The sequence below is a fragment of the Phalacrocorax aristotelis genome, chromosome 3, assembly GCF_949628215.1.
Source record: "Phalacrocorax aristotelis chromosome 3, bGulAri2.1, whole genome shotgun sequence".
In the NCBI taxonomy this organism is placed as follows: Eukaryota; Metazoa; Chordata; class Aves; order Suliformes; family Phalacrocoracidae; genus Phalacrocorax; species Phalacrocorax aristotelis.
The window spans coordinates 108,071,796-108,098,980 of record NC_134278.1 but is presented as its reverse complement, the minus strand read 5'-3'; the positions used below and the strand labels follow the sequence as shown (position 1 = coordinate 108,098,980).

The window sequence follows — 27,185 nt, the reverse complement described above, 5'->3', positions numbered from 1 at the left end:
AGGAATGTCGTCACTAAAGAAAACAAGAGTCTCTCTATTCCTACTCCGACAGGCACACTCATAGACCTTTGCATTCATTCTCCCATAAATGCAAGATTTCTCACAACAAAGTCCATCTACTAGGACAGACCTCTTCTTAACACAAAAAAAATTATCACCTTTCAGGAAGACATGCTTCCAATTTTCACTTTCCGTCTACTTGCAGATTTCAAAGTACAGTCTAATAATAGTAAAAGAGATGAAGGACACGGGAGGAGGCAGAATACACAAACATAATGACTTCCATAACTCCAGCTCACAAGTTGACAAGGAATGGTCCTGCTTGGTTAGGACAATAACTCACCTGGCACCATGCTCTGTCTCTGATGGTGGCATAAAAGAGCTCATCAATGAGGTCATTACTTGCGGTCCCTTTCCCATACTTTTTGTAATATCCTGTTTACAATGACACACCAGCAATCCTGAAATTCACCTCTGTGTTCCTCCAGCATGCTCAGATGAATTCTACTCACTGACAGCAGCATTATTACCTATCAATTAGGTCTCATATTTTCTGTGTTCTTACCCAAACTCATTTAGCTCATCTGATCCATCTCTGAGAAACCACAGGTTCAAGTGTGGGAATCTCTTCAATGACTTCACCAAGCTTGTCAGCTGTGGACTATCCGTTTCACACCTCTGCCATTAGGTTCATGCCTTAACTTCTCTGTTGGACCACGAGAGTCACTGGACCACTCTGGTTTCCCTGAATTGCAGGGCAAGGTATACCTTGGGTTCCAAACCACCAGGTTGCAAGTGGCCTTCTTTTTCTGACTGCCATTTTAATGCAAAAGTAAATTATGTAGATATGTGGCAGTCTTGGTATCGAATATCTTTGTGCTGAATTTATTTGATTTGCTCTTTCCTGCTAAAATCTTCAGCTTAATTTTATTATGACTGCTATTACAGAGTACCTCTCCCACTAATACCTCTTGAACTAGGTCTTTGCAACAACTGAAACCAAACCAAGAACAGCACCATTTTTTGTGGGTTTCTAAAGACTAGTTGTTCTGGGAAGCAGTCATTTAACGTGACCAAAAACCTTTTCCAAATCCCAGTTCAATGAGGCATTTTTTCAGTCTACATGTGAGTAGTTGAGATCTATTACTACTCATCATAATTTTGCAGATTCTCTAATTTCACTTAACACAATGTTTCATCCTTTGGACCACAATGTATTGGCAGCTATTGTGGAGGGTGGTCATTCCGAAACATGAAGACTATTCTTACCAGCAGCCATTTTCAGAAGAATGTTAGTCCTAAGGAAAATGATCAAGCAGGTCTTTGCGACAGTCATCTGCAGTACAAAATACAAACCTGTTTCCAACTCTAGTCATAGCACAAGGGGTGCAGCATTTGCTTTGTTCTAAAGTGTTTTGACACCTCTATCACAAGTCAGCTCCAGACTACAGGGCTGAAGTTTTCCCAACATGTACATGACTTCATCTCTGTCAATGGGACATCATCTGCCTGTTGTTTGTGGTACATTCCTGGGCTTTGGTTTTAGCGACAGCTGATATTTTAGCATGCTTTTGTTGAAATGAGACATATTGCTGCTGGACAGCCACAGAACCATCAGATCATCTCCATGAACTCAGTGTTCCAAGGTGGCAGACAAGGATTAAACAGTCCACGAAATGAAACAGAAGAAATTCTCAGAGACAGGAGGTCTACTACAGAGACCAGAGCCCCAGAAACGTACAATCTTAAGACCGCACAAAATACAGACACTAAACTTCAACAACAGTAACAGTTTGGACACAAGCAGACCTTCTGTTATTTGTGACTAGATGTATGGCTACATATATTTAGAACATGAAAAGCTATAGGCAGGTTATGGGGGCTGTTTGGTAACTGAAGTGTAATTCTACATCAACAGATGACCATGTCCACCTGCTGCACCGGTTCAGCCTCCAGCCTGAAGAAAAGCCTGGACAAGGTGGGGTGAAGCATCCCATGCCCAGGTGATACTCTCCTTTGGACTCCCTCCTTTTCAAACATGACAAGGATGTTAGAAATAGACACGTTTGCCCTAACTTTAAGGAAATGGGACTAGTATTGACATGCCCTTATGTCTCCTACTAAGAACACTATTTGGTACTGAAAAGTTTTGCTGTTAAAAAAACACAAAGCCTGAGATTTGACATTTTCTTTCACCTTTCTTGAGTTAGTAATTTTACAAAAGGGCAAGTCTATTTTTTTCCAAATCCCGAACAAATTTCATGGAAGAATGTAAAAGGAGAGTGAAAAGAACTGCTGAAGACTAAAGAGGGGACTTAAACCTTCCTAAAACAAGCCTTGAGGAACGGAGTCACACATCTTCAGATGCACTGTAAGTGCCAAAACCTCCCCTGGACAGTTATTTGGGTGCCTGAGGAGAGCTGCATGTTAATGCTTTCCTCTTTTGGCCTATCCAGGTCTCCTTTTAAAAACCTTAACTCAGATGAAGGGGATGCCAGCCACTCCACTCTGCTCTTCTTCTGTAGTCAAGTGTTGAGCAGTCAATGAATCAAGAAGGTGATTCAGTGCAAATGCAAGCTGAACACCACGGGAACTGGACTGGCTCTCATCAAAGTGCCAGGAGCCACAGGGGTAAGATTAATGGAAAAGTGCTAACTAAGAAATACCTTCCTGCAGGAATGTCTTTTGTCCCAGTGCCTGTCACTAGCAGATAGAGGCATACAGTGATTGCTTTCTGATTTATTGTTGAAAGTAAACATAAGGATTCAATAAAAAGATACACAATGCTACACAATGGAGAAGAGCGAAGAGCAGGGCATTACCCTTGCTTTCCAAATTCCAAAGGCACTAAAACTTTTTCTGGTTTCTTCTCACATAGTTTGTATTTGCATATAGCATTTTTATTCCCTGAAGTATATAATTCCCTGTCTTCTTGTACAGCACAGTATTTACATCCACACTAGAAGATAAACCAGCCGCTGGAGTTACCAGAGTACTCTACAGAGGCCAAGAATGGATTCACATCTTTTACCACAGTTATACATTAGAGTATTCTTGTCCTGTGGCTGTATCTGGCAGCCTGTTCTTCCCAACAAACAGGGATAGGTGTAAAACCTATTGATTAAAGAAGCCATGTAACCACTATCTAAAAGACTCACAGAAGGAAGTAGTTTTACGAACACTTTGTTTACTGTATGCAGCTGAAACCATTACATGGAGGAAAAAAAGCTACTGTTTGGCACTTAGCTCATTTAACTTACAAATACTCAAGAACTGTTATTTCTACACATTTGAGATCTGACACAGATATTCTTCATAAAGAATAAGTAGCCATATTTTGGGTTAAGACCTTCTACACAAAAATGTAAACTTTTATCCTACACAATTCAGTATTGTTCCATAGCTATTTTGCTATTGCCTAGTATTTACACTCCAGACAATGGAGTCAGTTTTGTCCTTTAATTTCCTTGAAAAAGAAAATAAAGATGCAGATGAATACCAGAAGAAAAAAATTTCCATTTCTATTGGAAATACATTTGCCTTTTCTGTCCCTTAGTAAGAATGCATCTTGGACACTATAGAAATACTCCCCATTTATAAATTCTTCTTAGAACCCTGCTGTAAGCAGCCCAACAACATGGTACATCTCCAAAGTTTATTTGTGCCTTACTAGACTTCAGGAAGCTCTGCTGAGGGTCATGCAGAGGCAAAAATCAGTGTCTTGCTCAGTTTGTGTTGGGGTTTTTGTGTTGTTTTTTTTTTAAATATAATTTCAATTTTAATAACAAGTTGGTACCTTTTTGCAGCAGATGAAAGTGTTTCTTTTCTGGCAACAGAAACAGAGGAACTGTGGCTTGTTTTCCTGCTTCCTGTACTCCCATTAGTTATACATGACATCGAGATAGCTTCTCGGAGGCTTGGCTGACCTAGAAAAAAAATATTGAAGAACACAAGATTTTACAGCTGTATCCAGAGATCCACCAAAAAGACCAGAAGCTCTCAGATGTGGACCTGGTATCACACAGCAGCAGCCCCAGCATTCATGACAAACATTGAGCTTATATCCAGCAACATACATTCATGAAAGCCTTAGCCTAGGCAGCTGGAGATGGGAGACCTGGGGCACTAAAGGAAGAATATGCTCTGCTAGGGGTCAGCTTTTCTACTGCCATGCTGCCAGCAAATACTTTAATTCAGCAACACACCACGTCTCTTTCCAGTTGTGATCCACAGGGAGAAATACAGATTATGGCTTGCCTTGGGAAGCTGGTAGCTCCAACAGCTGTAGGACAGCAGATGTGATTATTTCAACTCTGTTGTTCAAAACCATCACAGCTCAGATAATACCATGAGGTTTTTTTGCTTTCAATTTGCTTTTTTTCCTAATGTTCAAAGAAGTTGCAGACAGAAGTCCTCTCTATACTGAAAGAATTCTTCAGTTATTCAAGGGTTGTGTTTCTAAAGATTCAAAAAATCAAGATTTTCAGCTACCCTTCCATCTTAAAAAGCTACTGACCTTTGAGCATACGCCCTATGGTATAGTTATTAAATTTCTGGTAATTTATTCTGTAGAACATCTGCCCCATCCAGTGAACATTACAGGCTCCCTCCAGGGATGAATCATGACTGTATATGTGAAGAAGACTGTTGTCTGTCAGATGCCCACTTCACTCATTGCAGAAGTTTGAAACTATGCAGTGAATGTGGGAGGGGATTGCAAGGATGACAGGGGGAGTGAAGGCTCTTCTATTTAAAGAGCTGAACACTAGCTTGGCGATCAGCTCCCAGACCTGCCGCTGCCACAGACCGTCAGTGAAACACACAGCATTTTACTCAAATCTGACATTTCACCCTCTCCCACTCATTGTGTCTCTCTCCTTTTCTGAGTGCCTGTCTGATTTCTAAGGTTTTACTCAGAAAAGAGTTCTACTCCCTCCTCTCCCCAAGTGCTAGACTTGTGCTTTTCCCCTCTGAAGCATTACATGCCCTGAAAAAATCCCTGGGCTAATCTCACATTAAGCATTTAAGTATCAGCAGTCACTTTTGACCCCATCTCTGTGCCACATTCCCATTTCACAAACAGCAAGTTGTTACTGCATCTCATGGGGTCGTGATGTCCAGCCACTCCGACTTGAGCAACAAGCATGAAGGACACAATTGACAGGAAAATAACATGTCTGTGTTCATGGCAGGCTTGGAATAGTGTGAGATAGATAAGGCATGAGGCAATACATTAAAGATAAAAGTGAGGAGTAAACACGCACTCGGGGAGAATCGACTACTCTGTGCACTGGGGCTAACTCACAGAGATGCACCATTTGAACAGCAGCAGCATTTGGTCCGTTTGTCACATCACAGCTCTATCAGGCAGGCTGAGAGGCAAATTAATTCTTTTTTAAACAAGAACTTTACATATGAGAGATACCCATCAAGGGAATATTAGATTTCAGAACTATTTGGATGGAGGCAGAAATGGGCTGACCTGCGCTAACCATATACTGCTTCAAACACACCAAACAGCATGTGACCACATCTGAAATTCAGATCAGGAAAGCCAAAAGGAGCATGCAGCAGAATAGCCCAGGCAGAAACGAGAATAAAGTAGATCTGAAGAAAGTAAAGACACACAGAAACACTGCAAAGATCATTATTGTTCTTCCTAAATTCTGCATAAATCAACTTAGAGTGATTCCTTCCAACCAGTACTTCTTAGACGCTTTTATGTGCAACATTCACATTTGGAATACAGATTTTATTTTTAAAGGTAATACACTGTACAAAACCTCTAAAGCTCAAGAGATTTTTACCCCCCTGTGTTACTTAGATGCAAGAACAAAAGTGCGTGAGCTTAAAAAGCACTTTTAGTATTAGAAGCCTATAAATTAGCTTCTTTTATTTTCAGTGACAAAGTAAACCATCTTCTTTGTGGGGATGCATAATATCAAGGCCTATGATTCACTCTTGAACTGCATACGACCTTAACATCTCCATCTGCTCATCATAATAGATCAACGGCTCTCCAACCAGCACTAGCATGGCTTTCCATAAATGTGGATCAGGAGACGTAATAGCAGTAATTCTCAGTACAGTGGGGAAAGCATCCAGTGGAAAGCATAAAGAACAGTGGTGCTACAGACAGGGTACAGGAACTTAAGACTGGGGGGGGGATTGCTCTGTTTTCTCAAGCAAGGAGCACATTACTATTTTGTTCACTGATGGTATCTAGAAGAATTCCCCCTGCTAAAAGTACAAAAAGCTTTAGTTCCTGCTTACGTCCAAGGACAAAACTGGCGACAAATAAAACTGTTCATCGTGTATACTCATGGCAGGAATACGCTCTGCTCCATGCAACGACGAATGCAAGAATAATAAAAAGAAGGACCCATATGGCCAATTTTCAGTTATTTCTCAGTAAAGTGGATGATGATGGTAGATCTGCAGAGTACTTACTAATTTCAACAAGTAGCATCCAAAATTAAGTTTGAGATTAAGATTGTTCAAAGTAAAAACAACCTTTGTGAAATGACTAACAATTACACATAACCCAGACCTCTTGAATCATTCATTTCTTGAAAAAATGACCGAAATATCTGGACACAGAATGAAACATCAAGATCTAGGAAAAACTGCACTGACAGATTTTTTTCAAGTGTCAAAAATATATCAGGCTTTCTTACACTCCAGAACAAAACCTTGGTCAGGCACAGTTCAGTGCACTACACTCAATGTGCAATAAAATGTAAACAACAACAACAAAAAAACCCACCCCAAACAAAAACCCCCAAACCCAACACCCTTAAAAATAAGCCCCCTTCCAGGCTCTCTATATATTCCATTTTAACTAGATATTCAAAAGTGGCCTTTAGAATACTTATTTTTAAAGGGAAAAAAAAAAAAAATCAATTGATCTGCAATTATACATTACAAAAAAAAAAAAAGCATTACAATTTTAAGCTATGTGAAGGAAGGGCAAGTGTAAGCCCTGTGCACATCCCAGGCAGTGGAGCAGTGAAGCCTGCCTGCCCACGGGGTCAGACACACACAACCAGGATCCTCCCAGCCAGGTCAGAAGCCATGGGAAGCCAACACACTGGTCCCAAACCATGCAGCTCTCTTCGTGACTTTTAATCAGAGTATTTTTACAGTCAAGAGATGTCAAAAATGATCAGCACTATAACCGTCTTCATTGCAGAGACGGTCCTTCATAGCAGTCAAGCAACTTTGCTTCAGAGACCTGGGAAATAAAGCAGCACAGGAGAACACAAATTCCAGATCAATAGACTACATCAGTTGAGCTCTCTCAGCACTCAGATTGCACAACTCTGCCAATATTGTGTCATACGTCACCTGCTAGCATAAACAGTCTGAAATTTCTCAGACTGAACACCACTCAGCTTTATCTGTTGGTTTGGAACAAAAGCCAGACATAAACTGAACATAAAATGAAAGTCAGTATATGGTGACCAGGATTAAAGCCAAATATGCAGGATCAAAGTGGTAAAAAGTGTCTTTTATGGTTAATGGATTCATCTCTGTTCTGATAATTTTCGTAGAATAGTATCTGCTGAGTTCAAAAGAAGTATTTCATTAACATCTGTCAAGTATACAAGTGTGTGAATGAAAGATAAGTAGGATTAGAAAAAACAGACCGCAATAAACCAAGAATCTATTTCCAACTCTTTATCAGCCTTGATTAGCTAACTGGGGAAAAACTGAAGCCAAGCAGTAAGAGACAGTGGTAAGTTTTGAAAACGCATGTCCTGTAATAACATGATAGCTTTTATTTCCACACATACATATAAGGTACTGGAGCTGAGGAACAGTTAATAATTCACTACTTTTTCCCAAACCCAAAAGTTACAGGTGTTTTTTAATTAAAATATACTTTATGTTGTTATCAATTGTGTTAACTGGAATAATTATTTGCTTAATATCTTTGTATTTGCTGATATCCTGAAAGGTAAACTGCCTTTTTTCCAAAGAAAAACCAGACCCTTCTTTTTCTTCTTCAGGTAATTTAAATTTAAAGTAAGTAGCTACAGCTACATTAAAATAACTTGTCTAGACACTTCATTCAAGTGGATTTAAAAGAAAAAGCTCAACAAATTACTTGTTACAAAAAAAAAAGGATTTACTTCTACCGTTTTTCTTTCAGCTTGCCTCCCGCCCCTTTTTTTCCCTCTACAATAAGGCACACAATATCCAAGTCCTTCAGCGACCTTAGAATACTTCATTCTCAGCAAAACTTGACAAAGATTTCTATATTTCAAATATATTACATGCCATGGGGTTTTGTACAAATAAAACTGATGGCTTGAAGGGCAGGAAACCAAATTTAGTACTCTTACTAAAGAACCGTACAGTGTATCTTCAACCACACTATTAGTCACCAGAGAATCCACACAGGTGAGCCACAGAAAAACAGACTGAAATAGTTCTAAGTGTGGCAAAACAGAAGATTTTATCTGCACTTCCTTCCTAAAATAAAGACATCAAAAATAAACTAGAAGTTATGACAAATCCCAAACTTACTTCAAGATGTTATAACAAATTGTACCAAATTGTTTCAAAGAATGTCAAGGCCCTCAGCTCATGGAAGAAGCTGGCAAAAAAATAGCTTGGGAGCACTAAAACTCTTCAAAAAAACAGTGCTGTATTCTGAAGGGTAGGGGAAAATTTTCCTCAGCATTTTGTTTTACTCAACTACTTCACTTACATAGTAAGAGTCAAATTCTGATTGAGACTTCTTAAGTAGAAAACAGATGTGCTCTTCTACCACATGAACAAGTGTTACAGGTCATGGCAAGATACTAGTTCTCAAATAATGATCAACATTAATCAGGAAAAAATAATTCAGTTCACTACCTATGGGTTATACTTCATCTTGTTTAATAATCCCATTTTAAGACAAAATTATGTTTTGACAAACTTTGTTATTCTTGCAACAATTATATGTAGCTAAAAAAAAATCAGACGTTTTCTATGGTTTTTTTAATTGAAGCCCAATTTCACAAATCTGAACTGACAATTGGCAATTAAACATACATTATTTGTCATTTCCTATTAAAAGGAAAGAACTATCTGACAGAGGCATGTCAATATGCAACAGTTTGAGAATGTATAGCTAATGCATACACCTCTTGAGATGCAAGTGAATCTCTCCCAACAGGTAGGTAAATTAACTACAATTAAATAAATTTAGAATAATTGAATATTTATTCAGAGATTCCCTATAAGATTTTTATAGCCAGTGACTTAACCTGTCAACACACACATTTCTAACTATAACTGATCTTCCCATAGACATAAAAGTAGCTTTTCAGGTGTTATGCTCTTAAGAGTCATGGGGAGCCATGCCCCTGCTCTGACACTTGGATTTTTGGGCAGGCATTTTAAAACATACTACTCAGGGAAACTGAAGACTTCTTTGGCATGGGACAGGCAATTACTTACCCAAACCACACAGACCTTTTCCTCCTCCCTCCCTACCATCTTCTTATTTTGCTGTACTTTCCCAGAGGCACCATCTACTTCCTCAACCAATTGCCAAATGAGTTATATCCAAGCAGAGGAAAAAAAATTTAACTATGGTAGCGTGAAACAATTTGATATACTCTGGCAAACGGTGATGAAAGAGCTACCCAAGCAGGTTTTACTTTAAAAAGTTAGTGGCACCATTTAACTCTTCCAACATTGCAATTCTTAGTTTGAGAAGCATCATGGAGAACAGCAGAGTACCGCTCAGCAGAATTTGCCCACACAGTTCTAAAAAAGCACACAAATGCACAAAACATGTCCAAAACTGTAAGAAGCATATGGAAAAAGAATAAGGACCCTTATCACCACAACTGAAAAACACTCCTCTACAATGCTCCGAGTATCTTCTCCAATGAACAAGATTATTACGTTACAGAACTTAAAAAATTTTCAACTTTCTTCTTCAGTTCTTTTTCCTTAAACTTAGTTTAGCCAGTTAGTGACCCCTAGTTCATTAATGCCCTCTGGATCCAAATTCTTTAAATAAAGGCAAATATATGAAGAACATCAAGAATAGTAAGTATAACAGAAGAAAAAGAAAACATTAAAGAAGATGGAGGAGAAGATAGGAAAAAAACGGGGAAGAAATGCAGAAAAAATAATTTTAAGGCAGAAAGAACAGATGGCACTAAGACCAATACCTGGAAAATCCATTAAGACCTCAAGAGCATCATTATGTGTTATGTGAGCATACAGCCTGCAGACTTCAATTGGACTATTCCCATGAGTAAAATGACACACATACAAGCTTGCCAGGTTAGTTTTAATATCGTAGACAGAAGCCTATATCCTACCTCTACCACAAGCATCTTTCTACCTACACTTCCACTTTCTGTTCCTTTAACATTTACTGAATAGACAACATAAACATGTAGCCAGTTGTTAGTACAATTCTGCACATTAAAATGTGTTAAGAATAAAACCACAAATGCAAGTCTATCTTTTGCTTTCATTAATGAAGCTTGCTGAACACCTGAAGTGAATTTTTGTTGATATAAAACAAAATTACTTAACATTATTGAAATGAAACCATTACTGAGATAAGGTAAAAATTACATCTGAAGTGCTTTGCAATTACATGGAATTTGATGCAGGACAGTACTTAGGATTTTTCCTATTGAAGATACACACTATTTCACATGAGAGAAGGGAGCAGGAAAGCAAGGAAAACTGCCCGGGTTCCTATTATAAAAATCCACTGCACAAAGGGAAGGAAAAAACCCTCCAATAAACTGCATTTCCAGTAGATAGCTGCTTTTGCAGGTCCCCAAGATCACTGCTTTAAGCAAAATAAATGCCCCCTAGTCTGCCAGCCCGCATTGTCACGGAAGACCCTCCCTGCAAACTGCCATCCACTGTTTCAATTTCACTTTGTAAATTGAATTTGCATATGAGTTATTTGATATCAATTCCTGTCCAAGCAATAGGAAATGTTCCTCCAAAGGTTTAACCTGTGACAAGCCTCCTCATTACTTCCGAATCCAGAAAAAGGACATGAACTCTGATTCTATATAGGCAGATATCAGATGTACTTTCTGGTAGATGGCCACTTCTTCAGGCAAGAGCTCATACCCCAGTGATATTAGTCTGAGATATTTTACTGGTGCCATTGTGTACCACAAACTTGTCTGCACACCCAGAGCCTGCGGGATGAATTCTCCTGTTACACACATTTTGACACCCTGGAAGATTTTAATAGGTTTACCAGGCACCAGCTGTGAGCCAATCTATCTTGCTGGCAGCCGCAAGTACCAGACTGCTTTATGCCTTCCTTTTCTTCAGTGTCCAGGTAATCTTCGTTTTTGGAACTTTTTGTGAATGTTAACAGCATCAATCATGCATCAGGGACATGTGGCAGCAAGAGCGCAGAGCTGCCAAAAGCAGAGAACTCAAAGAAATTCTTCCTACCAAACCATCTATTAAAAAAGGAGAGAAAGGAAGAAAGATAGAAAGAAAGGAAAACAAAAGCCCATAACGCTACAATCCCCCCCAAACCCTGTAGCTGCTGGGGACCTGTTCCCTAATCAAGCCCTTTCACATTTCTAATCCTCAACACTATCTTTGCACCTCATAATTTCACCTTTGTGTAGTTTTTCTTAGCTGTGTGCAGAGATAAAGAAGTACCATCATAGCCTTTTTATTTTGAGAAGATCTTCTCTATTTAGAATGACTTTGCATTGAGAAATACTAAAGAGGAAAACAAGCCACATGTGAGCACTCCCAGCCTGCTTTTCACTGTGCAATAACAGACAAGTGCTAATTCTGTTGCAATCCCTACTAGAGGTATTTCCCTCATACAGTATCTCCACTTCATGCTTTACTAGGAGGCACTAGGGTGGCTAAAAAAAATCTCAGAGATCTCAGAGTTTGTCTCGGTTCACAAATCACCTACCCCTGTATGAAGAGCAGCTTGCTTTGGAGGCAGAGCTAGACAGACAAAATCATAGGTAGTGACCTCCTGACCCCCTAGCCCATGGGTTAAAAATAAAAATCTACCATGTCCATGTGATTTTTTTTCACTGAAGACTGGACTAAGTTCAAAATAAGAATGCAGCAGAAGTGTAGGAAAAAAATAAAGCAAAGGCTACATGGATAATGCAAAAAATTTTAGCTTCAGCCATGGTTGATTCAATCTGTCAACCTAAAATAAAGGGATAAGAAAAGGAAGAACAGAATTAGCTCACAGATATGCAATATAGATAAACTACACAAAGGGTGAAGAGATCTCTTTTTGCACTAAATTGGGCCATCAACTTCTGAATGAGAAAAATCAGTGAAAAAGCAATCGGGATTTGTCCCTTTCAGCATGATTCACAGCCTGTTCACAACACTTATTTTCAGCCTGTGAAAAATCTATTTTCAAAGACACAGCCGAGGTGGCAACAAGAAAAAAAAATGAGAGGTTTTAGAAAACTCAGCAACAAGCAGGAAAGACGCCTTCAAACTAGGTTAGATATTGCCTCTTACTCAGATTAAAGCTCTTTTGCTTGATGGAAAGATTCAAGTTAGCTCTTTCTGGTACTACGATTCTTGTAAATTCAGTTTATTTTAAAAGTATTTATCTTGCTGTGTTGCCATACTTCAGATTAAACACATCTCTCTCAATGTATTCAGAAGTACATACGCATCTATTCTCTTCACTCATTATTTATGTCAGCATGGATTTAAGGGCTGCTGTAGAGACAAATACTTCTGTGAACCAAAGCCTCAGCATTTTTTTTAAAGTAAAACCTACCTGTAATATTTACCATGAAACTGCAATTGTTGTAATGCAGAAGTCCAGATTCTTGACAGGATCATGAACACCAAAAATAGTTTTGGAGGAATACAGTTACCTTTGCAGCAACCGTGACTTGACTAGTAAGAGCCTGTTATGTACCCGTAAGATACTTCAAAGAAAAATTAGCAATGACTTCCTTGAGTATTATTTTTGTATGACAATCCAGATTCCTCTGCCAATCCTACTCGTTCACAAAAATAATACATTTCTCTTAAAACATTTCAAGAATTCTCTATCTATTGAATTAATTTAAAATACAGAAATCAAAAGCAGAACCTAAGGTATTGCAAAAAGCTAGGTATGAAATTGTTTTGAAATATTTATTAAAATACTGAGGTTTAAGTTTAAATAACTATTAATCTCCAACTCGTGCTCCAAGTCTAATTTTTGACTTGTACAAATTCCAGTGACTGTATGTGACCCTTTTATTTTGTGACACCTTTTTACCATCTATATGCAGCCGGTTTAATGATAAACAGTGAAGTTAATGTATTGCCTGGTGGTATTAGGCAACTGAACACAATGGGGACATATCCACCACAAATTAAATACAGTGCCAATTAGTCATAACTCACTTAAAATTCAATGTATTAGCTCATATATTTATATCTCTGTCCCTACCCCCCTCTTTCTTCACAGTTACATGCTGTTGTCATTAACTGGTAGAGATTTAATAGCACAAAGCTGAAGATACTTAGATAATCCACCTTCCACCCTCCCCCAAGTAGTAATTAATTTATTTTTCACTGAACAAATTCACCTGAAGAACTCGGTATGGCCCCAGGACCCCCAGACTCCCAGTAAGGAGATGGTCCCAAGCCATTTTGCCAAACATAACAAGTGTGCCCTGCTTGTGCGTGGAGTTTGCTGGGTATTAGACAGCTCCGAGCCAAAGGTCTCCAGCCATGCATGTGCATAGCCCAGCTCATTTGCATTTATATGGGAAGAATAAGGTCCTGTGTTGCACACATTTTGGCCACAGTTTTCCACTTGGACATTTTCTTTTGTCATAATGGACAGCAGAGAGCAAAGATCGATTTAGTCTAAATACTTGCAAGAGCTCTACTTACACAGAATTAGAAAAGGAAGTCTCAATCTTGATGAGACCAGAGATGCATATCGAGTAGATAAAAGCTGCATTTATAAGCAGGGATGACAACAGCCTACCATTTAGCAAGCAAGAGAGAATGGCAGGATTCAGAGCCCAAGCCAATTAAGCATCATCACTTCCTTCCATCTGGCAGAGAGACTGCAAAAACACTTAATTAAGGAGTATGATCTCTCTGCCACATTTAAAATAATTCAAACTTTCAGCATTTTCAGCTTTTGCATTTTCAGCCTGTATAATGCAACCATTCAAACAAACATAGGCTATGTTCAGTGTTATACTGGTATCAGTGTAATGGGTGTACTTCAAGGCTGAAATACAGGGATTGAGCCCAGAAAACTCTACGCTGCATGGTTTGGTGGGGATACACACATTTATGGTGAATTAGAACTGTGAATTATCTGAAATATGACCTAAACTTCTATTTAATCAGAGGCTTAATATAAACCATAAACATACGTAGCCATAGTTCTCTCCGAATACACAATGTTAAGCTGTAGTAAAATTCAAGTAACTGATTCAAATAGTTCTCCAGAATAGAAAATGTTCACAGAAAAAAAGGTATGTAAAAATTAGTGCAAACAGCATCTAGTATCTTTATTTTTAAACAATCCTGTATATTTCAAAGTTACAATGTAAAAGTTACTAGCCACTAGGCAAAAGAGAGATTGCCGAGTGGCTTCTTAGAAGAAACGTACTGATGAATTATCGCTGTAGATGAACAAAAATTAACTATATTCAGAAAACTTCTTTATTTGGTGGCAAAGTATTTTGGTTTTTTTTGTTTAGTTTTGTTTCTCTTTTTAATTTAGGAGCAGGGGGAAATGTAGCCTCTAAAACACCCCTTCAGTTGAACAACTTCTAGGTCAAGTCAAAGCTGAGACTCAGAGCTGCTTGTAAGGCCCAGAACCCCCAGTGGCAGGTTAGAGACTGCAGTTGTAAAGCATTTCACCATTTAAATTAAAACAGGAACTGTTTGACAAGTAGTAAGGTAAATTTTCAGGGGTGTTAAGTACACAAAAATGTTAGCAAAGAGCAAAATTAAAAAAAATTTCAGATATCTGTTAGCCATACACTATAAAGCCACTCTTAAAAAACTAACCCCTCCAGCTCAAAATATACCTGCCTTTCCAAATGAGACAGAAAAGGGGAAAAAAAAGGAGTGATCAACAGAGAACATTCTAAATTACAACATTCTGACTCTACAAAGAATTTACCAAATATGGGCTTACCTTTACTCGGTGTTGATTTTCTCACAGAAGCTACATGGTCTTCAGAGATAGCAAGACGCCTTAGCACATCAGCCAAGGCTGCTTTTAGCACAGTGATTTCATCTTCTTGTTGCTGTACTCTCAGCTCCAGGGCTGAAAGACGGTCCTGGACATCAGATGTGCTCGCAGCTGAGATGCTGTCATCTGTACAGCAGGAAAACAGAGTAGAAAGAGGCATTTAACTGTTTTGTTCTAACTTAAAAGCCATAGAAAGAAGCATATACAGCATGAGTATGACTGTCACGTCATTCTGAAATACTGAAGATGTTCAGACATGTTCAGGCAAAGAAGGAATGGATATTATGTTACAAATTAATGCTTCAAGACAGAAACATTACTAATCATTAGCTAAGACAGAAGGCTTAAGGAGTGTGGCCCTATTACAATCAGAAGAGGAAATGTGTTTTCTGTTAGAATGGTGTAGAAGGAAAAACATGCTTACCGGTAGAAAGAAAACTGAAATTAAGCTTATTTGAGTAGCCAACTGAATTAACTAAAAAGGTATAAAATTGTGGTCAAATTTTGAAATATCTTTTGGAACTGTTGAAGAATTTTAAATGTGATCCTGAGTTTTAAAGCAAGATATAAAGTTATAAAAAAATCCAGCCGAACACACAAGTATTGCTAGCCATGACCTAATTGCATCGAGTGGCAATCTCAATTTAAATGGTCGAGATCAGAGCTCTTAACTCCAATTCCTTCTAACTTTTTTCACATCACCACCCTGCATGTGCCAAAAAAATATATGACATTATAACATTTGGCCTGAAGTGAACAGAAAATAAATATGCTACAAGAAGGTTCCAAAAATCTGTTTGGCCACACAGAGATAGATTAGCATTGAAGGCATAATCCAGCCAAATCTATTCTTCAGTGGTAAAAAGGAAATTACAGCTTCTGCATACTCTTTGCCTTTGACAGTTCTTTGCATTATTTCTGCCAAGCCAAAATAACACATAACAGATTTTTGTATTTGGCTGTTCCAACAAATCACAGGCCAACCACTAAAAAAGACCCATAAAAGAATATGTTGCGCAGTCACAAGGTACTGAATTCCTTATCCATCCTGATTTAGGCTTCCTAAAAACTCAGGAAGGAACTTCTAATGCAGGTTTACAAAATTTACCTGCATTATACAAACACACATTATGAGTCCATATTCTATGAAATATATACAAGCAGCAAATTTACACATAAGGGTAAATAGCTGGATATTATTACTGTGATCATATACAATCTAAACTTCAGTTCACTAATCTTATGAAGACATACCAAGGGGGGGAAAAAAAGTTAATGTAAGCCATAGTCCTAAAGCTCTATTTTTCACTTTAAAAAAAAAAAAAAAAAAAAAAGCCTTACTCTTTGAAATACTTGCATAAGGGCACTTTTAAAATAAATCTAAGCAAAAGATGCACCTGACCAAACCCCTCCAATGAGTTAAATATTAAAGGAATTAAGGAATTTAATGCCAAGTTTCATTAATTTAAAACACAATAAATCACTACTGAAGGAACAATAATCACAATAGTACATACACAATGCTAAGAAAATTCCCACAAGGAATTAGTAAAACAAACTAATATTAGTAGTGAAATGTATTCACAATTATTATTAAACTGAATGGAAGTGTTAAAATTACATTGATAAAACAACTCATACAAGCACACAGTTTTGCATAGTGGTTTAATTCACAATTTGGTTAAACCAAAAGCAGAAGTGTATCACTTCATGGTTAATCTGTATCCATTTAGGCTAATAAATAAAAGAACTGCAGGGGAATTAATAAGGCAGTTAATGAGACTGAGATCTGCAGACAACAGATCAGAACAACTCTGAACAAAATGCCTTCAATATCACCAGCCATAATTCTACCTCCTATAAGCAGAAATGTTATTTTAATTACTCTACAGCCCAGCACACCTGATGCTCTCTCAACAGTACTTTACAAATCCAGACCAGCGACAGCTACCCCAGGTTGGGAAGGACTGTGGAAGATTCTTCTATTAAAACCCCTGTTTTCAGAACATAAACCTCCATCTGTTTTAAATAGCTAGCAGAAGTTCCTACAAGCACATGCACCTGTGCAGCACATAAAAAGGAACTAAGGCAAATTTGCATAAATTAATTCAGGAATAAAAAGTTCTCACATCAGGGAAGTAAATGGACTGAAAGAGGTACCATATAATTCACACTTTTGCTACCCTTACAATATTACCCTTTAAATATATGCAGTGGACCAGTCAAAACAAACACTGAGGAAAACAGTGACAATTATTTTCAAAATATTATGATCTTTATATCTCATCTTACACTGGTGTAGCAGTCCAAACACAGAAAAAAATAAAAAGGAAAGCTTAATTTTTTCCTTTTTTATCTGCCAAAGCCTTCAGTTAACGAACTATTAAAAGGTCATGTAATAGACAAATTACAGATAAATTCCCAGGCCACATAAATATTCAGATTACTATAAAATATTTGTAAAAGCATTAAGTAGCTATGTCAAATACTCATGTTAGAAGCCAGACATTATTGTGTTCCCTATGTGGAGTCCAAATAATAGTAATTACCAAAGCAGGAAAGGCTGCACTGTTGGTCAGTAATGAGCACAGACGAAAGCACAGAGTGCTGGCTGCCTGACATGGGCATATTTTTTCCCCACCAACTACTAACTTGGACGAGACTGCTTCTGCTGAACCCAGCACCCCAGAAAAGGGACACATTAGATGGCTCCTGCAGGTCCCAAAGCCACAGTTATGTCACTAACTTCAAAAGGCAACAGGAGAGCAAATCTTTCTGCCCTGTAAGGGTGAGCTGCAATGCTTTTACCTCCTCAACATATCCAATGAGATGATAGAGGAGCTGGCTAACGTTCACCCCTGTGACCTGTGCTATGGAGGCTTAACCCCTAGACACGGCACAGAGAGGCAGAAGGACCCTCAAACTCAACCTCATAGCAACAGCTTGTCAGAGGTCACAGCTGTATAAATGGGGCATGAGTAGGAAACCAAGAAGGTTAAGCCATTTAGCCAACTCAAAAATAGGCAAAGCAATAGGCTACGTGCATACAATGGGAGAAAAGAGGTTTCAGACCACCAGTGGCTGCTTTGCATTGCTGAGAGGGCACATGAGACACTGACTGAAAGAAGTTGTGTATCAAGAAGACTGCTAGGAAGTCAAGAATATGTTGGTTGATCAAAGAACACAGTAGCACACTAGGAAGGCGTTGTATTTTTCTTTATTGCTCTACAGAAGCAGCATCTGTTTCAAGTGATGACAATCATATATTACCCTGGCAACTATTAGAGAATTAAAATGAATGATTCCCAACCCAAATACTTCACCATGACAGCAAATATTCAACTGAACTCCAACATGCCCTACTTGGCAGTGCCTTGAAAAGTAAGTCAACTAGGGATTAGCTTAAAAGAGGATGCCTTGAAAGTAAACTCAACTGCAATCCTGAGATCATTTCAACAAATCTGCACAATGCAAAACTCTACCTTTTTTTTTTTCATAGCAGTTTTCAAAATCTCTCCCAGTTTTCTTCTTCGATTAAAAATACATTCTTATAATCTAAATAACTACTTCAGAAGAAGTTTAAACAAAAAGCTTCCTTCAAGGGCATGCCCTTCCCCCTTCAGAGGGGAAAGAGCTCTTATGCAAGTCCAAACTTATGAAAGAGAAGTTGCTTACGAAAGAGAAGTCTATCTCCTCCCTTCCTCTTCTCCCACTCCTAAACACCTGGCCTTTCCCTCATGCTGTCTCAGACATCTATCCAGGCCTTCCACGAGCCACTCTTAATTTACTAAACCAGAGGGAGATTTATTTATTTATTTAAATGAGGGGAAACAGCTTTGGAAACATAACAAGAAATTTGTAAGTGCAACTGACTATTGATTCATTCACTAAATTAATTTTAAAAGGCCTTTTTAGTTATCTGATTATTTTTATTATAACTAAATAGCATCATTCCTGATGTGTTGGTCACGTTTCCCAAGCTGTCCATCACCTATGGCTTCAAGAGAGTCAGAGGAAACAAGATCCATTGTGAAAAAAGCACCATCTGCAGTGCTTGCTGGTAGCAGTGAGGCATCCACACAGGCGCAGATCTAAGATCCTTCAATCTTAAAAACTGGTTTAAGATAAGAGTATCAGTACTCAAATTACAGCAAAAACATGCTAGGTCTAAACATACAGTACTGTAACTTTCAAAAGAATGTGTCTTGTTATTTTGTTATAGTTGACTAGTTTGGTATTTAATTTTAGCCATTAAACATTAATTCTTCCCCTCCTTTTGGAGTAAGCAGGGATGTATGGGATGTTTGTATTCAGTACTCATGAGACACCCGAATGACCCTAAAAATCAGGGTTTCTTTTTCATAGCCAACAAACTGCATTAAACAGATGCATTACACTGCATGGGACTTCTCAGAGTCACATGCGTCAAACCACTCCCGGCAGACTGAACAAAGCAGCAGCTCAAAATGACCTAAAGTCTAAAGACTTTAGCCAGGAACTTGGAAAGGGGTTTCCAGTACATACTGATGGTACTTAACAAACCTCCCGACCCACGTATCACTCCTCTCCTCACATGTCACCAACCAGGCATGTAAGGATAACAGCATTTGAGAAGTATCACCCTTCATCACTGACTGCCTAGGAGGAATTTGAACCGGCTGCATTAAAAAGCAAAAAACAAACAAACAAAAGTATCTTACAATTGAACCACCTATTCTGGGGTCCCTCAACAATTCCAGAGCATCCATTATCACTTCTCTGAGTTCCTTGCAGCCCCAACTAAACATAAGCAAGGGCTTCATTTTAGACATAAGCAACATTTCAGAAAAACAAATTCTACAAACGCCAGCACATGGAAATTTAAACCAAAGGGTGGAAAATCCTACATTTTATCCAATAAAGCCACACAAACCACAGATATTTTTAAGCCCCTTCCTGCCAAGGCACCAACAGAGTTTTCTGTTTTCCCCAGAGTGGTACAAGCCTTTTATTACAAAAAGGCAACAGAGAACTTGTATTGGTATAAATATCTGGCTGACAATTTCAGGAGGTAATTGGCCCACACAAACCCTTTTTCACTAAGACTGTGATCTGTCCATGTGTGCAGGAAGGTACATATTGGCACAACTTACAATTTTGATTCTGACGAGCAGTAAATAATTTGACGCACATTTCCAGAGAGATAACTGACAAATTTGTTTTTTCTACCACGTTAAGTGAAAGAAAATTCTCTGCAGTTTTCTGCAGACTAGCTTATAAAAGATCAGGAATTCTCTTCCATATCTCTAATACATATTTCTCTTACAAAAAAAGAAAAAAAGGAAAAAAAAAAAAGTAGAATTAGACTCTACACCTTTGCCCACAGTTATCTCCTCCACCTCCAGGAGTCAGCACACACACAAATCATCTCAGTTTTGTAAAGGATGCGAGTCATGGAAGGAACATGGGAATGGGAATTTAAACACACAAATGTGGAAAGTTAAAAAAGCTCCCCCTTTCTTCCCCCTGGAAAATAATACTGTATTAACTTCTGATATGTCCCTAGAAGCTAGGCATGGAAGTGGAGTGGGAAGTTGTCCCCAGATTTTCCCTTCATTCAAACACAAGACTCGGGCCTTTAACGCTCTGGATTACTCCACATATTTTTTACTTCCTTTCCTATTTTTCATTCTCTTTCCCTAATTTCCAAATTTTTCCATTCTGAATTAAAAGCAATGTACTGCTTGATCTCATGTTAGTTACTGGAAACAAAGGTAAAATCTCTTTCTGTACTTTCTTGTAGAACAATAATGCAGATGCTTTGAGATGGGTACAGATCGAGTTATTGACTGCAGACAGTGGTCCCCAGTTCACAGCTCTCAAATATGTGGCACTGTTAGTACTTCCAACACAAGCTAAGCCTCATATTTTTCTCTGCTACAGACATTTCTTCAGGTTTTCAGGAAGAACGCATGTTGTCACACACCACTCATTTGCTCAGGGTTGATGCTGCACAAGGACCATCACGGTGTGAAAACTGTCTTCCTTGTGCAGCTCATTAGCTTGTTTAATGTTTCATAGCCCAATCTTATTTTAGTCCCCTACATGCTTGCTTGCACAGATCCTACTGCAGAATCACACCATAAAATGAGAGTGCAGTGTCTAGTGCCTTGAACATCAAAAGTGATCATCCCAATGGCTAATCTTCAATTTTAATCATAAACCATGTAAAACGATTGCTTATTATTCACTATAGCAGTGCAATCCACCATGTTAAATGATAGATACAGCGCTTGGCCATAACAAAATCCAACAAATCAACAACAAAAAACCCAACCCTTACTCAAGTCTGAAAAATCTAGACTTGCCTAAAAACCTCAATCAAAACCCTGAAAGGAATATATTTATGCCGTTAAGAATTTATGCATGACCTGAATAAATGTAAACTGGCCCATCTGGAACAGATCTGTATGTATCTGTATAGCTAATCATACACCCCAAACCTCAATTTAAAAAAAAAAAAAGGGGGGGGGGGGGAATAAACTATAAATTGAAATCATTAAAGCATTGCATTAAATTTTAAATGAAGAACAAAGACATATAACTACACTGGACAAAGTTTCCTTAGGACTTTTCAACTAAGCACAGCATATATATACACAACACAACTGCAGTGTGCAGTGTGTGATCCATGAGAAGATTTTACCCTAGCACATGAATATTCTGCAGTGCAATAGTCGCTACTGATCTTTGCTCTTGGTAGACTGCTTTATGGTTTATCTGAAGCAAGTTAATGTCTGTGAGCCTACTACTGCACCATTACATTATAGAGAACATCACCCATGTTTTCAGGCAACCTCATTTTAATGGGCTGGTCTGACACATAAGATGATCTATCACTTCATCCTTAATAATTAGTAGTTCTACTTGTGTATGCTAAAACAGGTTTGTGCACATGGGTTTTCACATAATTATTTTTTTTTTACATAAAAAAGGGAAAGATTAAAAGATGATACAAAAACATCCTGAAAAAACAACTTTGTAATAACTACAAATCACAGCTGTTATGACAAAAATATTTTTGTAACAATCCCCTGCATCTGCTGCTGTAAACACTCATTATTTTTAATACAGATAATCTATACATATATCAGTACGAGACTCACCAAGCATGACTCCACCCATGCCATATTTGACCAACATGAGTGTTCAGCTTGCCTGAGTTTCCATACTTGTATTGTTTATTTGGCACACAAGTTTTAAGAAACGGATCAGATTTTATACTTGCTGATACTAGTTTTGATGGGTAGACCAAGAAAAACAAAACAAAGCCAACGCTTACACACGTCTTATATTTGACATTGGCATCCATATAATTACTTGAAGAGGCAGATAATTACACTGGCTTTCTCATATATCCTTCCCCAACTACACACTTCATATCAGGCTCCACCTCCATTAAGATGTATCTCAAGAGTAACACCATTCAAGGGATTTTCACCACCCACTACTTAAAAAGCCTTGTGGCTTTTAAGTATCTTTCTTCCCCTAGCATTGGTTAGCTCTTGATGGCCCCAATATTGTTCTGACACTTGGGGCTCTTCAACACTTGGCCTTCAAGCAGCAGGACATAACCTCACTTTCCAAAATGGTGTTTCTGCTGAACAGATGAGCGAGCTCTACACACCAGAGGCAGAATTCTTGGTGGCTACCAGCATCTGCTTGGGATGCCCCGCATAACTCAGGGTGACTGGAATTGCCACTGAGGAAGAGCTTTTTAATATCTGATGCCACCGTGTTTTCACGTGACAGCAAGAAAAAGCGAGGGGCAGAGACCATCTTTTCCTGTTATCTAACACATATGCTCAAGAGTTCACACAGCAACCAAAAAGACTGCTGCAATGAACTGCTGTACCCTAAGTTACAGGTGCATTAAAAATAACACTGTAGCACACATGTATGAGTATTCCTTTGTCGAAAATATTTCATGTTGTGCTAGAAATGTTAGCATTATTAACATTTATGATCATTTCCATGATAAAATGCTAATTTAAAACTTACAAATTAATAACTTTGGCAAGCGTGAAACTACGTAGGCTAAAAATTTTAGCACTTGGCGTTCCTTTCGCCTATCCTCCTCTATGCCCAAACCGGCCGAGTTACAGTTTCCTGAAAAAACAACTTTTCTTATGCTGAAGAGGAACCAAATATCTGAGGTCTTCCTCTTCACCAAGGGCTCTGCCACCACTTACCACCCTGCACCATGAGCGGACGGCACCCGAGCCATCCCATGGAGAAACTCAACCATCTCCAGCTTTGCAGGACAGAGGTAAAGCCAGAAACATCCTGGGGCTCCACGGTGGCCAGAACAGGACACCAAGAGCAGGAAAGCATCCCCCCTGCACTCCCATGGCCACATGGAGGAAGAACCTGCATGTTCTGCCTAACCTGAAACACAGGACATCGGCAGGGAAAAATGCTGAGCTCTCACAAGTACCTGGCACACATCGCAATCAGGTTTTTGACCTGCATAGGGCTGTCCTACCTATGCACTTCAACAATCAAGTCTTCAAATTGGGCAATTAGTTAAATAGACAATTGGGTAATTAGCAGATGCTTTTGACCTTAATCTCTTTTTAATTTCACTCTATCTGTTAAATGTAAGCATCATCCTACACCACATAAAGGTTAATTAACGCTTGTGGGCTACTGAGGCACTACCATAAATGTTGTAAGCAAAGTCAATGTTGAAATTAATGCATTTCTTTTAAAAGGAAGAATAAAAGCCTTGACATAAAAATAACATAAGGAGCCATGCAAAGAAAATGAAGGCAACTCAAAACACTGAACAACTGCTTTTTAGGCAGAATCACCTTTTCCAAGTACTGACTTGGGGGAAGACCATGATCAAGTAATTAAAAGCTACATCTTAATACCTATATCCTCCAGAAGATGAAATATAGGCTTGAAGAACTATATTTAAGTCCCAATTCTGGATTTTATGTTCAGTCTTTGACTTCCCACTCAACACTTTTTTTTTAAACCGTATTTCATTACTGCATAAATCTACAGAAGACAACAGCATTAATTCTCGCTGATCTGCTCAATGCAATAAATGATAATAACCACATTCAGGCTCGGACAAAAGTACCAGGACCCAAAACATCACAAAGTCCAGCAAACATCACAGAAAGTTTACTGAGAAACAAGGGATCATCTGAAACACTCTGGTTTTCCCAGAGTATTTTGCAAACTCATTTACAAAGACAGGTACCCACCAGTTATCTGGTGGACAAGAAAGTTAGTGTGAAGGCTCATAAATGGAAAAAGGGTGGGTAGCGGGTGGAGAGGGAGGCAGCAGGGGCAAGAATAAGGAAAAACAGAAAAAGCACTCACACTAATCTCAGATTCTCCACCTCCTTCTGCACCCCTCTGTCCCCCCATAGCCACTTATTTTTTAACTGCTCTTGTCAGAGTGATGGTGCTAATTTCTGCTCAGAGAAGTGTCTATATATTTAGGGTATCTTTTTTCAGAATTTAAGCCCCAATTCATACAGGTTACCTTTGATTGCCCAAACTATATTTCCAAAATATATTTCAAGTATTTTTTTCCCAGTAACGTGCAAATAAAATCCAAGTTCGCAAAACATTCAATCTTTAGGTTGCAACAACACAGAGAAAGTCCGACGCTCCCCATCACTGCAGTGTATCTCCTCTGTTGCAAAATATTTGAATTCAGTAGTACCAACATACTTTTAATATGAAACTTATGGAAACCTTCCAACATCTTAAATACTTATTGCTTATTCAGGCAACAAACTTAGATAAGTTTTTGCTTATGGTATGCTTTTAACAAGTACATTTTTGCCTGGGAGGAAAGCTGTTTCTATTCTTCAAGCTTGCTATATTCTCATCAGTTCTAGGGTATAATTTCAGCAGCAAAACAGCACTGAAATCATTAAGTGAGATAACATCAGGCAAAGCAACGTACCCTCTTCTTTTATGGATGCAGTTTGTTTTGTACCATGCAATGTTTATTTGCAAGATTTTACTAATCTCAAATCCTGAAACACAAATTAATAATCTTCATCTTTTGTTATCTAGCAATCAAGTTAGACATTATCTCTGTACATAAAAGTGTTGGAACATTTCTGAAATTTGTTGTACTGGTTGCTTATTGTGCTGCTCTTTTTCCTTCCCCCAGGACTCATAAATAACGTTCTAATTTGTAACATCAAGAATACCACTGTACAAACTAAAGTTCTTTGATCTCATTCTGTGCTATTCCAAGTCACTCTATCATAAATGCCACTTTGCAAAACCCCATCACGCCAGGAAAAATAGAGTCCTGGCCTATTTTATGAATTTCCTTTCACAAAGAAATATGGTTTTGTCCATAATGTCTGCTTATGAATCTGGGTTGTACAGGTTGTGCCGCTGCCAGCAGTTGCCTGTGTTTCACAGGCAATAGGATGTTATCTTGTAGATGTAGTATTACATTTATGCAACAAAAATAGTCTCCTATTGAAATGATGGACACGCACATATAAAAACATCAGTATTAATGTATTGCCATATTGAAGAGATTCACTTCTTGATACTGATATCAAACACAGCATAGCATGTGCCGTTTTCACTCATCTTCACCTTCCTTCATGCTTAAGGGCAAGCTGCTCAAGCCTGTCCTTTGCAGCATCATTTCAGGCCCAAAATTCATTCTTAAGGTGCAGGCACCCCTGTTCATCAGCACGCCCTCAAATTCACAGCGAACCTCTCGTGGGTGCTCCTGGCAGGGCAGGATGCCATGTTCTTCCCAACGGAGAGAGCCCTGCGCCCCCTCCCAGAGAGGCTGGTGGCTCTCCACAGGCCACCGACCCACTGCAATTTGGCCTCGTGGTGCTGGTACCCCCTAGGCACTCAGAGCTCCCTCTCCCAAAACATTCCTCTCCCCCATGGGGGAAGCCTCCCCTTTCCACTCTGCTGAGAAGAGCGAGATCTGGCAGGGTTCTGTGCTCAGCAGAAATGCACTTACACCAGAGGAAGGGAGAGGCACCAGGGCTGGTGTACACAATAGGGTATTTGACAGCCTCTTATCTCTCCAGGTCACAGGACACAGTGATTTCAGATAAAGGTAAAATCTGTTTGGAAAGAGACTTAGCAACTCACCACCTTATCTTAGTTTTCTGGCTTTTCAGGTATAAGAATTCCTTCCACTTATTCACAGCCCTGTGCAGCCACTGCTTTACTATGACTCAACACCAGAGCCCATTCAGTAAAATGCCAAGTTTCTCTCCAACAAGCTAAAGTTGCCTTGAGAAGTTATTGTCCTTCTTTGCATTTTCTTACGTAAAAGCTAAGGATGATAATATGCTCCCTCCCTTGTTAAAAATAAACTCTATTAAGAGACAAGCCTTCTGGAGGAAGCATTAATTCCAGCATTAAGTTTTCTCCCCTGACCACCCACCACGGCTGAGGTGCTGCTGCAGCAGGGCCACAGCAACCAGTTGTGCTTGCATGCCCATCACGCTCCATCCCAGCAGGCAGTGTCATCTGCAGAAGGCACCCCTTGCCCCAGCCCTCCGTTGAAAACATTACACCCGCTGTTGCAGCAGGGGGTATAATCTCACAGACTTAAAGATAACAGCTCCTCTGTATCTTTTAGGCAAGAATAGATATTCAGTTTGCCTTCGGTACTTTAAAAAGTTCATTGTTTCTTGGGAGTGCGAGACGAAATCTCTCTAATCACAAACTAGATCCCAACACAATGCAGCAGCAGTCAGAATCACACTTTTGTTTACTTCCACCAAGATACTTCCCCAACTTCTGCAACTGCTTGCAGCCTTAGTACTAAAGGAACACTGCTACAACAGCTAACGCTTACTCCAACAGTGGGTTTGGGTTTTTTTTTTTTTTGCTCAGAAAAGAACTAAAACGTCTCTGTACAGACTAGTCACAGCACAGACGCTGCTAAGATGTCTGCTTAGCTTCAAGA

General features: G+C 38.8%; 1 protein-coding gene across 6 annotated transcripts in view; it reads right to left on the bottom strand.

Moving 5' to 3' along the window:
- EML4 (EMAP like 4) overlaps positions 1 to 27,185 on the bottom strand; it is a 161,075-nt gene that overhangs the window by 58,298 nt on the left and 75,592 nt on the right. For all 6 annotated transcript variants that reach the window (XM_075089015.1, XM_075089016.1, XM_075089010.1 and 3 more), the window contains exons 2-3: positions 15,158 to 15,340; positions 3,797 to 3,926 (exon numbers count right to left, since the gene is read on the bottom strand). In XM_075089015.1, coding sequence (XP_074945116.1) covers positions 3,797 to 3,926; positions 15,158 to 15,340 — 313 coding nt within the window. The remainder of the gene's footprint in view (positions 1 to 3,796; positions 3,927 to 15,157; positions 15,341 to 27,185) is intronic.